Source organism: Vanessa tameamea, chromosome 5 (assembly GCF_037043105.1).
Source record: "Vanessa tameamea isolate UH-Manoa-2023 chromosome 5, ilVanTame1 primary haplotype, whole genome shotgun sequence".
In the NCBI taxonomy this organism is placed as follows: Eukaryota; Metazoa; Arthropoda; class Insecta; order Lepidoptera; family Nymphalidae; genus Vanessa; species Vanessa tameamea.
The window spans coordinates 6,830,566-6,845,315 of NC_087313.1; the positions used below are offsets into that span (position 1 = coordinate 6,830,566).

The window sequence follows — 14,750 nt, forward strand, 5'->3', positions numbered from 1 at the left end:
AAAAAATATTTAATTCACAATATAACATATTTGTTTCCCCAACCATTAAACACAAATAAAATTGATTTTTAATTCATAAAAATATGAGTTAGATAAAATTTCTATATAGTCTTATAAAGATACGAATCATGCTAATACGTATTATTAAGGTAAAAATTCTTGTCTTTTATTTTATTACAGTCTTGTAACAAATATTTATGTTCGTCATCAACTCGACCTCTCTTTAGTAAATACACTAATATATATTGATAAGGGAAGACTGGAACGTTGTGGTGGAAGAAAAAACGTAGCTTAACTCTTTCTATTATTTTCATATCGACGAAACAATACTCCGCTGAACAACAGCTCCCAGGCGTCCTGCAATAAGACACATGCAAATTAAAATATTTAATTATCTTTGTATATAATTGCGGCCTGGTGCTAAAAGGGCCAAAGTACATTTTTGATTGAAATGTAAACATTTTACTATTTTCTCAATCCGTTAAATTGTAAACAATAGATTGATATGTTCTGAAGCGGTATTAGTTTAACATTACTAATATCAACGATATTAGGCAAAAAGGTATATCTATAATAGTATTATAAATGCGAAAGTAACTCTTGTCTGTTACCTATTCACGCTCAAACCGCTGAACAAATTTAGATGAAATTATGCATGGGACATTTTTATTCACCCCTCGAGGGGTAAAATGGGCGTCGACGGTTTGCGTGACATAGGTAAAATTTAACAAATTTCGCGCGGGTTTGACATAAAACCAATCTGTCTATTGTTTCTATCTGATGCTTCAATAAATATATTTTTAATCGATATTTGGAAATGAACGATTATTATAGATATTTGTCCTTTTAGCACCAATAATAAGATACAGATTATAATTCGTCCTGTATGTGAACTATTGATAAACGGCTGGACCAATCTTGATCGTTATTATGTGTGTTTAAGTAGATTTCTTGATGGCTAAATTGAACCTGTAATTGCGATCGTTTTCCATAATTGTTTTTTTAACAAAATAGTTAACATTCTTATTTCACTCGTACGGAGTCGTTTTGGGCGGCTCGTATTCAATGTCAATGTAAAATAATATTTATTTATGTACCTTGGATCATACGTCACAGGTTTCGCTTTGAGACTTTTGAATATCATTTGATAGTACTGTCTGTATTTTTTCTTCATTATAAGAACAATCTGTTTTCCTTCAAATGGAAACTTTGCGTGGTTTGTCTGCAACTCCAAATGCCAGTAAACAGCTGCCTTCGCTACTTCCAAGCTAGTGTTGTCTATTTCCACTATTTTAGGCTGCCGCATCCATTCATACATATTTTCCTTTAACAAGACATTTTTTAGTATAAAAAAATAAGTCAATAATAATTTCGATTGAAATAGACTATACGTCTGTTGTAATAATTAATGTCCGACCGAAAGTTCGGTTTCGGTTGAGTTTCGGCAAAAAAATGAGTTTCGGTTTAGTTTCGGTTTCGGCGGTAAACTTGCCGAAACTGCGTTCGGGAGTTGCCGCGCTGTGTTCGGTCATGATCGGAGCGGTAATTGTCTAATCATGTCGTGACTTGCTTGTGTTCGCAATGCGCTTGTTGTGAGCTGAGACTGGGATATTATAAAGAATCTTACTGAGGTACTAAAGTTTTTTTATGAAGCTACACTTGATCTGTCATATGATAACGCATGCATTTCCCTTGCAATTCTTTTGATATCACTATTAAATAGGAAGCTGCAAACTAGAGATGAAAATGAAAGCGAAATAATGAAAAACATGAAAACACGGTTGCATGAATCAATGAATCGACGATTTGCATACGTCAAAGGACCTCCTGTTCTAATAACAGCAACATTACTGGATCCAAGATTTAGAAGCACATACCTGAATTCTGATGAATTTGACATTGCCACCTTAGAAATAGAAAACTATTTAAGGATTTACATGGACGATGTTAGTTATACAATAAGTGAAAACTGACATTCTGAAAAATCACAGCCATCTTGTTCATCTAGAATATCGTCTCCCGAAAAGGCGGAAGGGCTTTGGGACGCCCATGATAAATCTACTTGTAATTTAATAACCTTTGGTGAGGAGAACGGTGATTGTTTATCCAATAATCCAAAATAAGACAACCATTCAAGCATAATTGTCATAACCAAAAAAAAAAAAAAAAACTTAAAACAGACTGATTATCATTATGTTTAGATCTCTATTTTCCCTCTAAACATGACATCTGTAAGAAAGTTTCGGTTTCGGTTTCGGCCGAAACTGAGACCGTTGCCGAAATTCGGTTTCGGTCGAAAAACCAGTTTCGGTCGGACACTAGTAATAATTAAGTTTACATTGAATAAATATTAACAACGACGGTGATAATGGTGGTAGCTTTACATTTAATCCAAATCTGTAAGATGACGATTCAAAAGTGCTTTTAGGAGTCTGCTTGAATAATGAATATTTTGTTTTTTACACATTAAACATAAATAGTGTAATATAATATACAAGTTATAAGCGTTTCCTTTATATGATATTTATATATTAAAGAGAGATATTTAAGTGCAAACAGAACGAAATTGGTAATCAGATAAAATGAAGCATTAGTAATTATATAAAATACAACTGTTTAGGAGTTCTGAGTATTTTTTTCAAACCAGCATGTATAATGTAAACCAGTTAATTCATATCTCGAACCAATACCTACCATGCTTATACATATCATACTAATGCGAAAATGAACCAAGCACGAAATAATATCAATTATTACGGACCAAACCAAACCAGGGCAACAACACTATGTTTATAGGACGACCTCCGTGGTCGAGTAGTGTGGACACCGGTTTTCATGGGTACGCCACTCCGAGGTCTCGGGTTCGATTCCCGACCGAAACGACGTAGAAAAAGTTAATTAGTTTTCTATGTTGTACATACACCCAGACCGGGTGTATGTGGCACGGTCGTCACTTCTGATTTTCCATAATACAAGTGCTTTAGGTACTTAAATTGGGATCAGAGTAATGTATGTGATGTTGTCCAATATTTAATATTATTAATAAAATGAGTTTCGATAATAATCTATTATAATCATTATTGATTCATGGAAAAATGGCGCTTTGAATTTTGGTCGAAGAATACTATTAGATATAATTAGTCATGTCGACTAGTGATGTGTTACAAATAAACATATTATATTAATCAAAAATACATATATGAGCTATTAGAAAATCGCATGGAATATGTCAATCAGAGGTTTGTTTACTCCTTTGATTGATATATGTTATAGGCATCTACCATGCAAAAACAAAATCAATCCTTTCTTGAATATAATAATGGGATTTTAGGTTATCAATAATAATAATACCTGTAGGAATTTTTTGCATCGAAAGCTGTCATATATGAAACTTATATGAAGTAACCATTTCCCTGTAGCGAGGGAACAAACCATCATCCCAGTGAATGTATCATTCGGTAGCACTGATATAAAATGTGTTGACAACATTTCCATTTTTGTGTTTTCAGCAACGACTCCACCCAATTCGTTTATCATGGCCACGATCCTATCACGATCCTAAAATAAAACATGGAAATCTTATAAGCTGTGTCAAATAAATTATACATAAAGCTAGGAAGGGCATAAGAGCCACCAAGTGCACATAGACATTGGCACTGTAGAACATGTTAACCATTCCTTATACCGCCAAAAAACCTTGGTAGCTAAGATGCTATGTTCCTTGTGCTTGTGCACTGGCTCACACAACCTTCAAACCGGAACACAACAATACCAAGTATGGATATTTGGTTGTATAATATCTGATGAGTGGATAACATTAAACAGACGGGCTTGCACAAAGCCTTACGACCAAGTATCATATCATCTTCTTTGTTAATAAACTGCACTTCTGTGCAGCAGGGACGGGTCGGTATACTGTTATGTACGGTATATTGTTATAAAAATATACTAGCCGAATCAGCAGTTTCGACAAAAATAATGCGTCAAGAAATTGCGTAAAACCCTTTATCACCAACATTAAACCATCAATGGGTGAAAAAGGAACCTATGTCCTTGTGGTAAGCTTGCCGTACTAAATTTCATCGAAAAGTTTACTACTTTAATCAAGATTTATCTCATTAATTCTTGTAGACCCTACTCGCATAATCTGAAGTACTGATAATAATCTAATCACCAATTTGTTACACATAATTATTCCTAACGAATTGTAAAAAAGTTGACGTTCGAGCTGTTTGGCGGTAGATATTCTACCGCCAAACAGCAGTACTCAGTACTGTTGTGTTCGGGTTTGAAGGGTGAATGAGTCAGTGTAATTACAGGCACAAGAGACGTAACATCTTGGTTCCCAAGGTTGGTGGCGCGTTGGTGATGAAAGGAATGGTTAATATTTCTTACAACGCCATTGTCTATGGGCGGTGGTGACCACTTACCATCAGGTGGCTCATTTGCTCGTCCGCCTACCGATATCATAAAAAAGTTATTCGCGCGGAAATTCCAGACATTTGGCGATTGGAAGCTAGTCCAAAATAAGACTTTGACCGTCACAACAACTTCGATCTAATTGTCTGACTCACAATACTTCTACTTTATTTTAACACTTTTTTATATAAAAGAATATGAATATTTGTTAATGACTGTATCTGTTGACTCATCTGAAAAAAAAGAACGAAAGCAATAGTTAAATGTATCCTCACCTGTATTTGTTCAGAGAGCATGAAAATCTTTTTATCACATGCACATATTAAATTCTGTTTCATTTTCCATGAATCTTCGGATGTTCCACTTGGAGATGCATAGTCACTATCTATAACAAATAAATCAATGGTAAAATTTAAAAAAGGTGACCAATTAATATAAAATAGATTTTAAAAACTAGTCAAATAACCCATTACAGCCTGTTACTTTAATAATACTATTAATTTGAAAAAAATCAGTTTGTAAGGTTGATAAACTGATGAAACCAAACTTTTAATAATATATCAAAGATATATTATATATTTTTTTAATTTGTTTTAATATAATGTACAGCTGATATGGCACAATTTATAATAAAAAACAATGACATAATTTTACAGCCTACCTAAAACCAATATAGATAAAGCTAGACAGATTTGCTATGTGAAATTTCTTGTACATCATAAAGTGCCCTGTATATATTTTATTACCTGATACCTCTTCTGGAAGACATGCTTGAATTTTACTTATTACTTGAGTTTTTGAATTTATTGGACTATAATTTGTGGCCTTCTTTTTCATCTTGTAGTTTTGTATATACTTCTTAAATGGTAGGTAAACTGATGTCTTTGCTTTACCATTTTCAATGAATTTACGAAAGCTCACCTTTTTAGGAGTACTTTGGCGACTGAAAGACCTTAGAAAAGAAATATTCCTTTTTATTTTATTTTTAAATACTTAATAATTCAGGTAATAAATATTATGTAAAATAAATGAAAGGAAGGTTAATTTATAGGAAAACAAGAAATCCCCAGGAAACAGATGTAAGTTTCAATATTTACTCAAGCAGTAGGTTAGTGCATTCCCGTAAAGCGCTGTTGTAGGTCCCAGGCATGCCTAAATTTTTTTTTCACTCACTCATTTCCCAATTTGGAAAAGAAATTTTTTATGGGACTGTTAGATATTGGTGTCGGCTTCTGTTCGATTTTTTGACATTCTATCTCTTGGTAAATGTCTTCAATGGACCAACCTATTTGTCGCCGGACAGCTTTAGGCTTCCTAGTTTTTACAATCATTGGAGCAAAATCAACACAATCAATGCCAGCATCACTGAAGTTATCAATTTTAAAGTGAAGCACTTTCAAGTGCTCCAAATATCCTATTTTATCAGAGAACATTTCATGGCAAACAGGACAGACAAAGTGATGGAGTTTGACATTATTTGTGCATTTATTTAAATGTGTCACATAATCCCCATATTGATCATACTTCTCGTCACAGAGTACACAGGAAACGTTAACATATTCTGGAATGCTTGTAGTGGGTGATCTAGAAAGTGAAGATTTTGTTGGTGTGATAACTGCAGCTACTAAAGTTTCATTGCTGCTTGAATTTTGAAACTGATTGTGCTCAATTGTGCATGTGACATGGCAGGTATGTGCACCGTAGCTGTTATAGGACTGACTACAATAAACACACTTAATAGAGTCAATGTCACTGTCAGTTTCATCACTAGTCTCATAGCAAGGACTCAATTGTCTCTCTGCCCTTCCCGCTTTCAACAAATTCTCATTATTTTCTTCCTTTATGTACTCAGTATGCACATGAAATTCTTGATTGTATAAGTCATTATAATCAGTAACAGCAGGTTTATCGATTTGCATATCTGTAGATTTAAGTATTTAATTATTTCATTTAATATTGTCACTGTATGTAAAAGATATAATTATTAAAAAAAGTATTTACCAGGAAATTTTCGCATTAAGTCGTCAATTCTTTCACATTGAAGTTTAAACAAGTATGCCGTGCTCAAGTTTTCTATGCAAGATGTACACACACGGTCTGATAAACCATCACCCTCATGAATCTTAAAAATATTATTTTATAATTAACAAACTATTTTTATTTAAGTATTATAATAATTATATACAATTTAGCATTATTAATAGTTAAGAAGTAATTGATAAATAACGCGAAATAGCAATAATTCTACAACAACAAAAAACAATATTAGGAAATATTTAAAAAATCAAAGGCCTAGGGTAAAGCTAAATTTACCTGAACATTAGCAAAAGCCATAACCATTTCCGATAGTCGAATCGTATCATCTTTCTCAAATATCGAACAAAAATCTCCGATTTTTAAACACAACCTGCATTTATGAAATAAATTATTTATTTCCATTTCCACTTCTATACGTCTCAACATGCATCACGCCAACATATTAATCAGGTAGCATTTTTCTACTTGTTAGTTGTTACAACATATAAAACTTGTTTTTCAACATTTTGAAATTCGAAGTGCAACGTACAAAGTGACAACAGACATTGGTAATTTGATAAATGTTGACAATGATTTAAATGCGTGGGTTGTCAGAATCAAATAATATCATTCGAATCAAATTCCTTTCTACGAAACCAGAAAACACAATGTGATAAATTTCTTTCCAATTTTTGTTTTTCTGATTTAGTAAAACTTACACAACCTCCCTCGAAGTCAATAAAAATTTATTATAATTTTATATATATACATATATATATATATATATATATATACACACGCTCTAAGAAACCAGCGCCATCTAGCGCAGAGGGCGGGGTAATAATAAATAGCTGATTCGCTTGTGTCGCATTTATTTCAGTATATATGTATTATCTATGACTTCACTGTCACCCCCATGAAATTAATTAAGGGTTGAATTATTATTTATTTACAAATTTTAAACAATAATTATTATGAAAATAATCTATTTCATTCTTTATAGTTATTTAATTACATAGTAAGTAAAATATATAAGAAATAATAATATAACACTTTATTTTTCTTATAATTTAAGTACACTAAATAAATTTGGGCAAAGTCGAGATGCTATATTGTGGTTAAGTACTTTCAAAAATAATCATAAACATGTTTCAACCTGAACTCCATGTTGATAAAAACATTTACAAGAAGTCTTTTCCAAAATTTGACAAACCTAAAGTTATAGGATATATTAATATTGAAAATGTTAAATATATAAGTAAGATTTGTGAGGATAAAGTCAATTTAGATTTAAATTTGCACATTGATAAAGTTAAACGTAAACCTGTTGACCTAGATGTTAAATTGACTGAGTTACTTAAGTTTTTACTTGAGCATGAAGTGAGGTTAAATTTTCCAATACAAAATAAATTAAATGATGCTCAGTTCTTCTGCTATCGAGGACTGATGACATGCCTGGCATGTACTCCATACGAAAATAAAGACCCATGGGAAATTGTTGCTATATTGCATAAAGGAAATATATATCTATGTGCGAGAGAAACTCCTGATAAAAAAAAACAAAAGATGTCGATGTCAGAAAGAGATAAGCAGTGTACCTCTTGGGGTTTTAAGTTTGAACAGTATATGCTTTCTGGTTAGTAAAATTTTTGCATGTAAAAGTTAGATTCAATTATTATACTTTAATATTGGTCTTCTGGTGAGAGAAATTTCCATTGAAATAAATGTCAAATTATCTTTGATCAGTGTTCCTTATGAGGGTTTTTGGGTTAACCTATTAGAATTATTAACATTGTATATACAAAGATTGCATGATCAAGCTCAAGAGATGCACCTCTGAATTTTGTTGTGCTCAATGAATGAATGAATTATGCTTAAAAGTTACATAGGATGAAAGTTTGTAACATTTGTATCCACCAAACAATATAGAATAGTGTTTTTAAATACACTTTAACAATCTTCTCTAAAGTAAAGAATGATTAACCTATTTTATATACATGCAACATTAAAATGTTATTATTGATTTAGATGTACTTATAACATTTCTATGTTTTAACATCATATTTATATAATACTACAGATAAACCTGACACATTACCAAATCCAGATTTACCAGTAGATGAGACTGAAGAGTTTTCATTAGTAATGACTACTAAATTAAATGATCATAAAATTGTCTATGGTGCAGAAATGGATGGTATAAGATGTGATAAACTACCAGTGACTTCTCCGCCTGATACAAATGATCCTGAAGCAATAATACAATATCTATCTTCCCAGCAATTCATTGAACTAAAAACAAACAGGCATATTGAATATTCAAGACAAGAAAAATCATTTAAGTAACTATGGGGCTACTAATAAATATATTTAAAAGTATATTAATACTTTTGACTTTACCTGCCTGAAATTTATGAAACTTTACTTAAACAACATATAAACTATTAACCTCTATTTTACCACCCAGAGGGGTATATTAAAAAAGTAGCCTATGCCCTTCCTGGAGACTCAAACTATCTCCGCAATAAATTTCATCAAAATCGGTTCAATGGTTTGAGTGCGAAGAGGTAACAGACAAAATTACTTTTGCATTTATAATATTAGCATAGATTTTCTTTTTGAGGTAGTGTGTATATGTTTTATAAAAAACCTTCATAAGACAATTGTTTGAACTTTACTTATTTTTCAGGCGATTTAAAACAAAAAAATGGTGGTTACAGTCATTTCTCGTTGGAGTAGACACAATACTTTGTGGATTAAGAAATGATAATGGAATTGTAGAAGAATTAAAAATATACAACATAAGAGACCTGCCCAAAATGTCAAAGGTAATACCTAAATACTACATAAAAAGTTTCTATAACCTATTCCAATCACAGGAGGTGTAAGATAAATAAAAAAAATTGACATGAAATTTCGTGATATCATTGGTCAAGATCTTGAATAAATAGTATTCATTATATATAGTTAGGGGAGATTTTGTCATCCATGTATGAAATTAAATGTAATGTGGTAAAAAAACATACCACAAATAGACCACACAATCAACAAATGCGCTAACCAAAAAACCAGCAAACTCTCCAAGCTTGTTGAGAACTGCAATAAGTTTGCAATATATCACATATGAGCCGTTAAGATTATTGTTGATCCATATTAGAAAGGGTATATGTGTGAGAATAGTGTTCTATTTTGTATAAAGATATACTAATAACTCTATGTAGCACATAATATAGCAATTCCCATAGATAGAAAATCTTAGGTTCTTTAACTACATATCAGATGCCCACTTTGTCCTGATCTTCCTATCTTATTTCGATTTCTTGTATAAACCATTCCATTTAGATCTATCTAAAGATTTGAAAATAATAATAATATATTTTTTTATTTTTTTTCCAGGGTTATTGGGATCCGAATGTTTGCTTTAATTTTTTAGATACATTTTTTACATTCGTCAAAAGATGTTTAGCAAGAGAAATAAAACGAAAATATGGAGAAAAGATTTTAAATAACATACAAGGTTTACCATTACTAAGTTTACATTTCAGTTGGTCTCCTGATAATGCTGTCCATGTTTCAGATCATTATTGTCATGATGATGATCCTATATTACATGAATGGTTTTTACAAAATTTTGGAAAATTAAGGAATGAATAACATGTTTAATATTTTTGTAGATAATTATTGCACACTGTAAATATTGTTTTATATAATAAAATTTATATTATTATTGTGTTGGTTCTTTTTGTCATATTTCTTCAGTATAAGTACTAAATTTATAAATGCTGAATTTCACCTTCGGACATCTCGTCAAAATTCAAAATATCACCCACACCACCTAGATGTCCGAAAATCCACAACAGCGCGATTTTTAAGACATTTTCTGCCTCGCACAACCACTCTGTGGAACCAGCTTTCGCCGGCGGTTTTTCCGAACCGATACAACTTGGGAACCTTCAAGAAAAGAGCGTACTCCTTCCTGAAAGGCCGGCAACGCACCTGCAAGCCCCCCGGTGTTGCAGATGTCCATGGGCGGTGGTAGTCACTTTCCATCAGGTGAGCCTCCTGCTCGTTTGCCAACTCTAACATAAAAAAAAAACTATCTAGGAATAGATTTAATCAATAGATCTAAATTTCAAGTGTTCCGCCAGTACTAATTGACACACCAAACAGCTTAAAAAAATATGGCTGCTTTAAAAAACGAATATGATACAATTAATTCATAATTAAGTTATCCTGCACTATATGAGTTTGCCAAAATTTGTTATTATCACTCTCCTTGAATTAAAAAAAGTGACAGTCCTAGCTGAAAAGACTTCCTACAAACGACTTAACCTAAAATAACTATCAAAATATTTAATATTTTTATGATTATATGAAGGTCATAAAAATTTAACTCCCCTTTTCGGAATGACCAACATAGATGTCACGTAGCAGTTAACAATAAATATTGTTAATATAGTCCAGGTGGATCTTTGTGAGCTTACTCAGGCTGCAACAAAACTAATCGAGGGTGGATTCGGCTATCACGTTGAGGGTACGTAACGTGCGCGTCAGTGGCGCCTCCTTGAGCATTTTCGTTCGCCCGTTGCGCACCGCTAACAACAACGGTCGATGCCTCCGCCACATATCAACTGACTGAATACATCAGCATTATGGACTACACCTCTCAATACCTTAAAAACATATATTACAAGCGCTAGCTCTCTCCTTACCCTTAGCTCATTGTAACCTACCATGCCTACGACGAACAATGGGTAATATTAATCAATAATAAAACGCGAAATGAGAATTCAAGAACCACGGCAGTCCAAGGCGTTTTTGTTAGCTTTTATTTCATCTGCATCCAATCGAAATCAATCAACAGTCGGGTTCCACAAGACGGATAAAATTTAAAAGGTGCCGGTGCTTTAACAGCAACCGAGAAATGTATAATAGATGAAGGTGCGCTGGTTGCAAAAAAATAAAGATGAAGGTTTTTCAGTTGCTGATGCACAAAAAAAACAGAAAAGATGCTAATTCGTTAGAAGAATATTACTAATACATTGATAGTTATTACTGTTATTAGGTTCATCGTTTAAAATCATATAAGCTCTAAATAAATAAAAAAGTCAACGGTAATTTGATTTTTATTTTACCTATTGATTGGCTCATATCTCAATCAAACCCAAAATGACCCATGTGTGGGTTATGGACAGAAAACAGTGTTAAGACATTTTTAACTCTTGATTTGTTTTCTTCCTAAATCTGACTAGTGGACGGAAGCACAATATTTTCTATGCAAGTAAAATCAAATCCTCGTCTTGGTCAACTCATTTTCATTATTCATGCAATTTATGTAACATACCTACACGCTATGCTTTGTGTAATGCTTTGCTCTCAATATAATACATATCAAAATTAAATATTCCATGAATCCAAAAATTTTGGAAATAACTTAAATAATGGCTTATAAGATGTATTTGTGTTCTTTTTTTGTTTGAGAAATGAGTCTTCGTAAAGACAGTGGCGGGATAAGACCAAAAATTTACGTGGAAAAGATACATTTTCTGAAGCTCTCTGGTGGTACAAATCCGGCAAAAATTTTTTCCATTGCTAAAACAGATTTATTTTAAATTGTATTTATAAAAAATGCAAATATCTTAACTTTAATATGACAGAAACCTCTTACTGTAGACATCAAAAGCTTTATTTTTATTTATGAAAACTATAATAGTGATAATGTTATTGTGTGTATGTGATATTTCATAAAAAAACGTACTTTCCGAGATATTTCAGTAGTTTAACCATAACTTTGAAGGCACGAGGTCGCTTTAACCGCGAGGCCGTAGGCCGTGGCCCACTTCTAATGCCTCCTCTGCGTACACTACCACTGCTGGGTAAAGAGCTGCAATGTTCTCTAATATGATTTAGGCCGTATTTTCCATATGGATGGCTTTGTAAAACAGCACATAACAAAAAATTGTAAGAACATAAAATACCTGAGTTAGTAGGATTTCACCCGCTATGTTCATTTAAAAAAATATATTTACCAAAGCCAAATAAACAACATTTGAAATCGAATTGAAGCGATATTATTGATATACTAAGATATTCATTATGGTTTTGCGAAAAAAAATGCGGTATGAACGTCGACGAAGTTGACGTTATAATTGGAAGTAAAATTAAATTGAATATTAGAAGTAGTTAATTGGAATAGATATAAAAAAAACATATTAATCAAAAACTGTTAGTAATGCACAATAAAAGTGAACTTTTATTATATCGCATGAAATACGTGGGTATATATAAGTTTATCTTTACTCCTTCTTCGAATGGAATCGACTATAGGTATTTAGCACTTGCTTCGCCCACACACGCGTGCATGTAAATAAATTTAAAAAATGTATATTTCTCGCAAGTAGATACACATTAAAACTAGGTATATCAATTTCTATCGTACCATTTATTATCACTGCTTAGCAAGTGGTGTAAATCAACATCCATAAGACTAATCAACAACATGGATATTTTTACTTAAAATATATATTTAAAACCTTATTTCATATCGTACATTTATAAAAATATTAAGAAATAAAAACAATAATATTAACGGAACAACATAATTGTAATAAAAATAAACAGTGTCATGTTTTTATACGTCTACAAAAATTAACGTTAATATGTACATAACAATAATAATGATTATCGAGTAACAAGTTTCCATCATATGACATAAAGGTGTCTCGCTTAAACGATGACGTTCCGTCTGTTATTTTGTCAATGACGCCATATAAGCTAAGGAATAAATGTTTTATATGAAAAATATATTTATACAGACAACAAATCTAATATTTTAATTACGGTATCGAGCAAAATCTCTAAAATTTTATTTCTTTTAGTTATACTTATGTACAAATTGCGTTAATCTTTAGAAAATAAGATTATAGTAATTTGTACATATATTTGTATATATTTCATAGACAAGGCAGTAAGTAACTGCCTATATATTTTTGCCTAATAAAACAATAATCTGTTTTAAAAATCGTAATTGAATTTAATGATAAAAATGGCGAGTGACCGAATATGTATAATAATCGGTTTATAATTGTAAGAAATATTAATTCCTACACTGATACTCATTAAATAATAGGACAAATACGCCCATATCAATATTTTATCAATGAATTACACTGACAATGTGAAGTGTAAGAAATGTTGCCTCGGTGTATATACACGAAACAGCGAAACATTTATATCATGGCCTAACTACCGAAGCATAGACAAAGTAATTTTAGCTAAGTACTTATTACAATACGGAGACATAATTAGACGTATGATGGATGTTACAGTCAAGATATATCTTAAATAACTAAACACGTTATATAAAATAACATTAATCTATATACAAAAATCTCTGTAGAGATCTTATCAAAGACATCCTTATGTATAAATTTTCATCGTTGAAATATTACTTATATATTTTTTTATTCGAATCGATTAAACTGTCGATGTCCTTAATGAGATCTCGACATGTCTTATTCGTTAATAACACATTAATCTTGACAGTGTACACTTAGCATAATAAGGTACAAGACTATTTTGGTATTATGTACCAAATTGGAATATACTGTTGTTCGCTTAGTTCATTGTCTTATTATTCGAGACAATTCTCAATGAAAATTAATAACTTCACTTTCAAAATATTTATAAACTTTTAACAGTCTTCGGTTTCACTTACATAATTGTATATCCCTGTCAAATCAGTGTGTCATTTGTACTAGCGTTTAACAATCCAACTACTAAGCCTGTTGTATATCATTTTTCGTATTATATAATATGTAATTTAGGCACATTACCAGGAAATAAATATAAATTTCTACTTCATTCGAATGCTGTACATTTTATTGATTTCATATCATCAGGATGTACGGCATTCGAAAATGATATTTTTATAATTATAAGAAGCTTTAACAAAACATTTAACAATTAGATTGAAATAAACATTCCGATACTTTAAGGTCTATCTTGACCAAAAACAACTGAGGTCAGTCAACACTCAACAGTGGTATTTGAGGTAATGTTATCTAATATTGTAACACATTAATATATTATATTAACGCCAACTCGCTCCTATGAAGTGGTGATAATTATTTGACTAACCTCTTGATGTTATTAACAATATTTATTTTCAATTTGGTTTCCCATATAAGCTCACTGCAGCCATAAAGGGCACGTGTAAAATTTATAACCGCATTACATGCGGTCTTGTAAATTTAGTATATAAGAGAAAAACTCCTATGCGATAATAAAATATATTAAAATCTTTGTGCTGATTT

The 14,750-nt window shown here is 31.6% G+C and overlaps 2 protein-coding genes across 2 annotated transcripts; one reads left to right on the top strand and one right to left on the bottom strand.

Annotated features, from left to right (window-relative positions):
- Nucleotides 1-6,998, bottom strand: LOC113392641 (uncharacterized). The gene is made up of 8 exons (XM_026629167.2): nucleotides 6,733-6,998; nucleotides 6,421-6,541; nucleotides 5,593-6,340; nucleotides 5,166-5,371; nucleotides 4,695-4,804; nucleotides 3,352-3,558; nucleotides 1,098-1,324; nucleotides 1-357 (listed from the first exon to the last, which is right to left on the bottom strand). Exons 1-8 carry the CDS (start codon nucleotides 6,880-6,882, stop codon nucleotides 132-134), a joined length of 1,995 nt encoding a protein of 664 aa, XP_026484952.2. The 5' UTR covers nucleotides 6,883-6,998; the 3' UTR covers nucleotides 1-131.
- A 516-nt stretch (nucleotides 6,999-7,514) lies between these two features.
- Nucleotides 7,515-10,163, top strand: LOC113392661 (decapping nuclease DXO homolog). Its single transcript, XM_026629199.2, has 4 exons — nucleotides 7,515-8,071; nucleotides 8,516-8,777; nucleotides 9,125-9,263; nucleotides 9,832-10,163. Exons 1-4 carry the CDS (start codon nucleotides 7,582-7,584, stop codon nucleotides 10,087-10,089), a joined length of 1,149 nt encoding a protein of 382 aa, XP_026484984.2. The 5' UTR covers nucleotides 7,515-7,581; the 3' UTR covers nucleotides 10,090-10,163.
- Nucleotides 10,164-14,750: the final 4,587 nt, after the last annotated feature.

What these genes read in the sequence shown, in the direction of transcription:
- LOC113392661 (XM_026629199.2), top strand. Translation starts at nt 7,582, where the DNA reads ATGTTTCAACCTGAACTCCATGTTGATAAAAACATTTACAAGAAGTCT. An exon ending in TGAACAGTATATGCTTTCTG is followed by an intron (nt 8,072 to 8,515) that starts GTTAGTAAAATT and finishes ATAATACTACAG; the next exon opens with ATAAACCTGACACATTACCA. An exon ending in AGACAAGAAAAATCATTTAA is followed by an intron (nt 8,778 to 9,124) that starts GTAACTATGGGG and finishes CTTATTTTTCAG; the next exon opens with GCGATTTAAAACAAAAAAAT.
- LOC113392641 (XM_026629167.2), bottom strand. Translation starts at nt 6,882, where the DNA reads ATGTTGAGACGTATAGAAGTGGAAATGGAAATAAATAATTTATTTCAT. An exon ending in TCTTCCAGAAGAGGTATCAG is followed by an intron (nt 4,805 to 5,165) that starts GTAATAAAATAT and finishes TATTTGTTATAG; the next exon opens with ATAGTGACTATGCATCTCCA. An exon ending in TGCTCTCTGAACAAATACAG is followed by an intron (nt 3,559 to 4,694) that starts GTGAGGATACAT and finishes GTTTTATTTTAG; the next exon opens with GATCGTGATAGGATCGTGGC.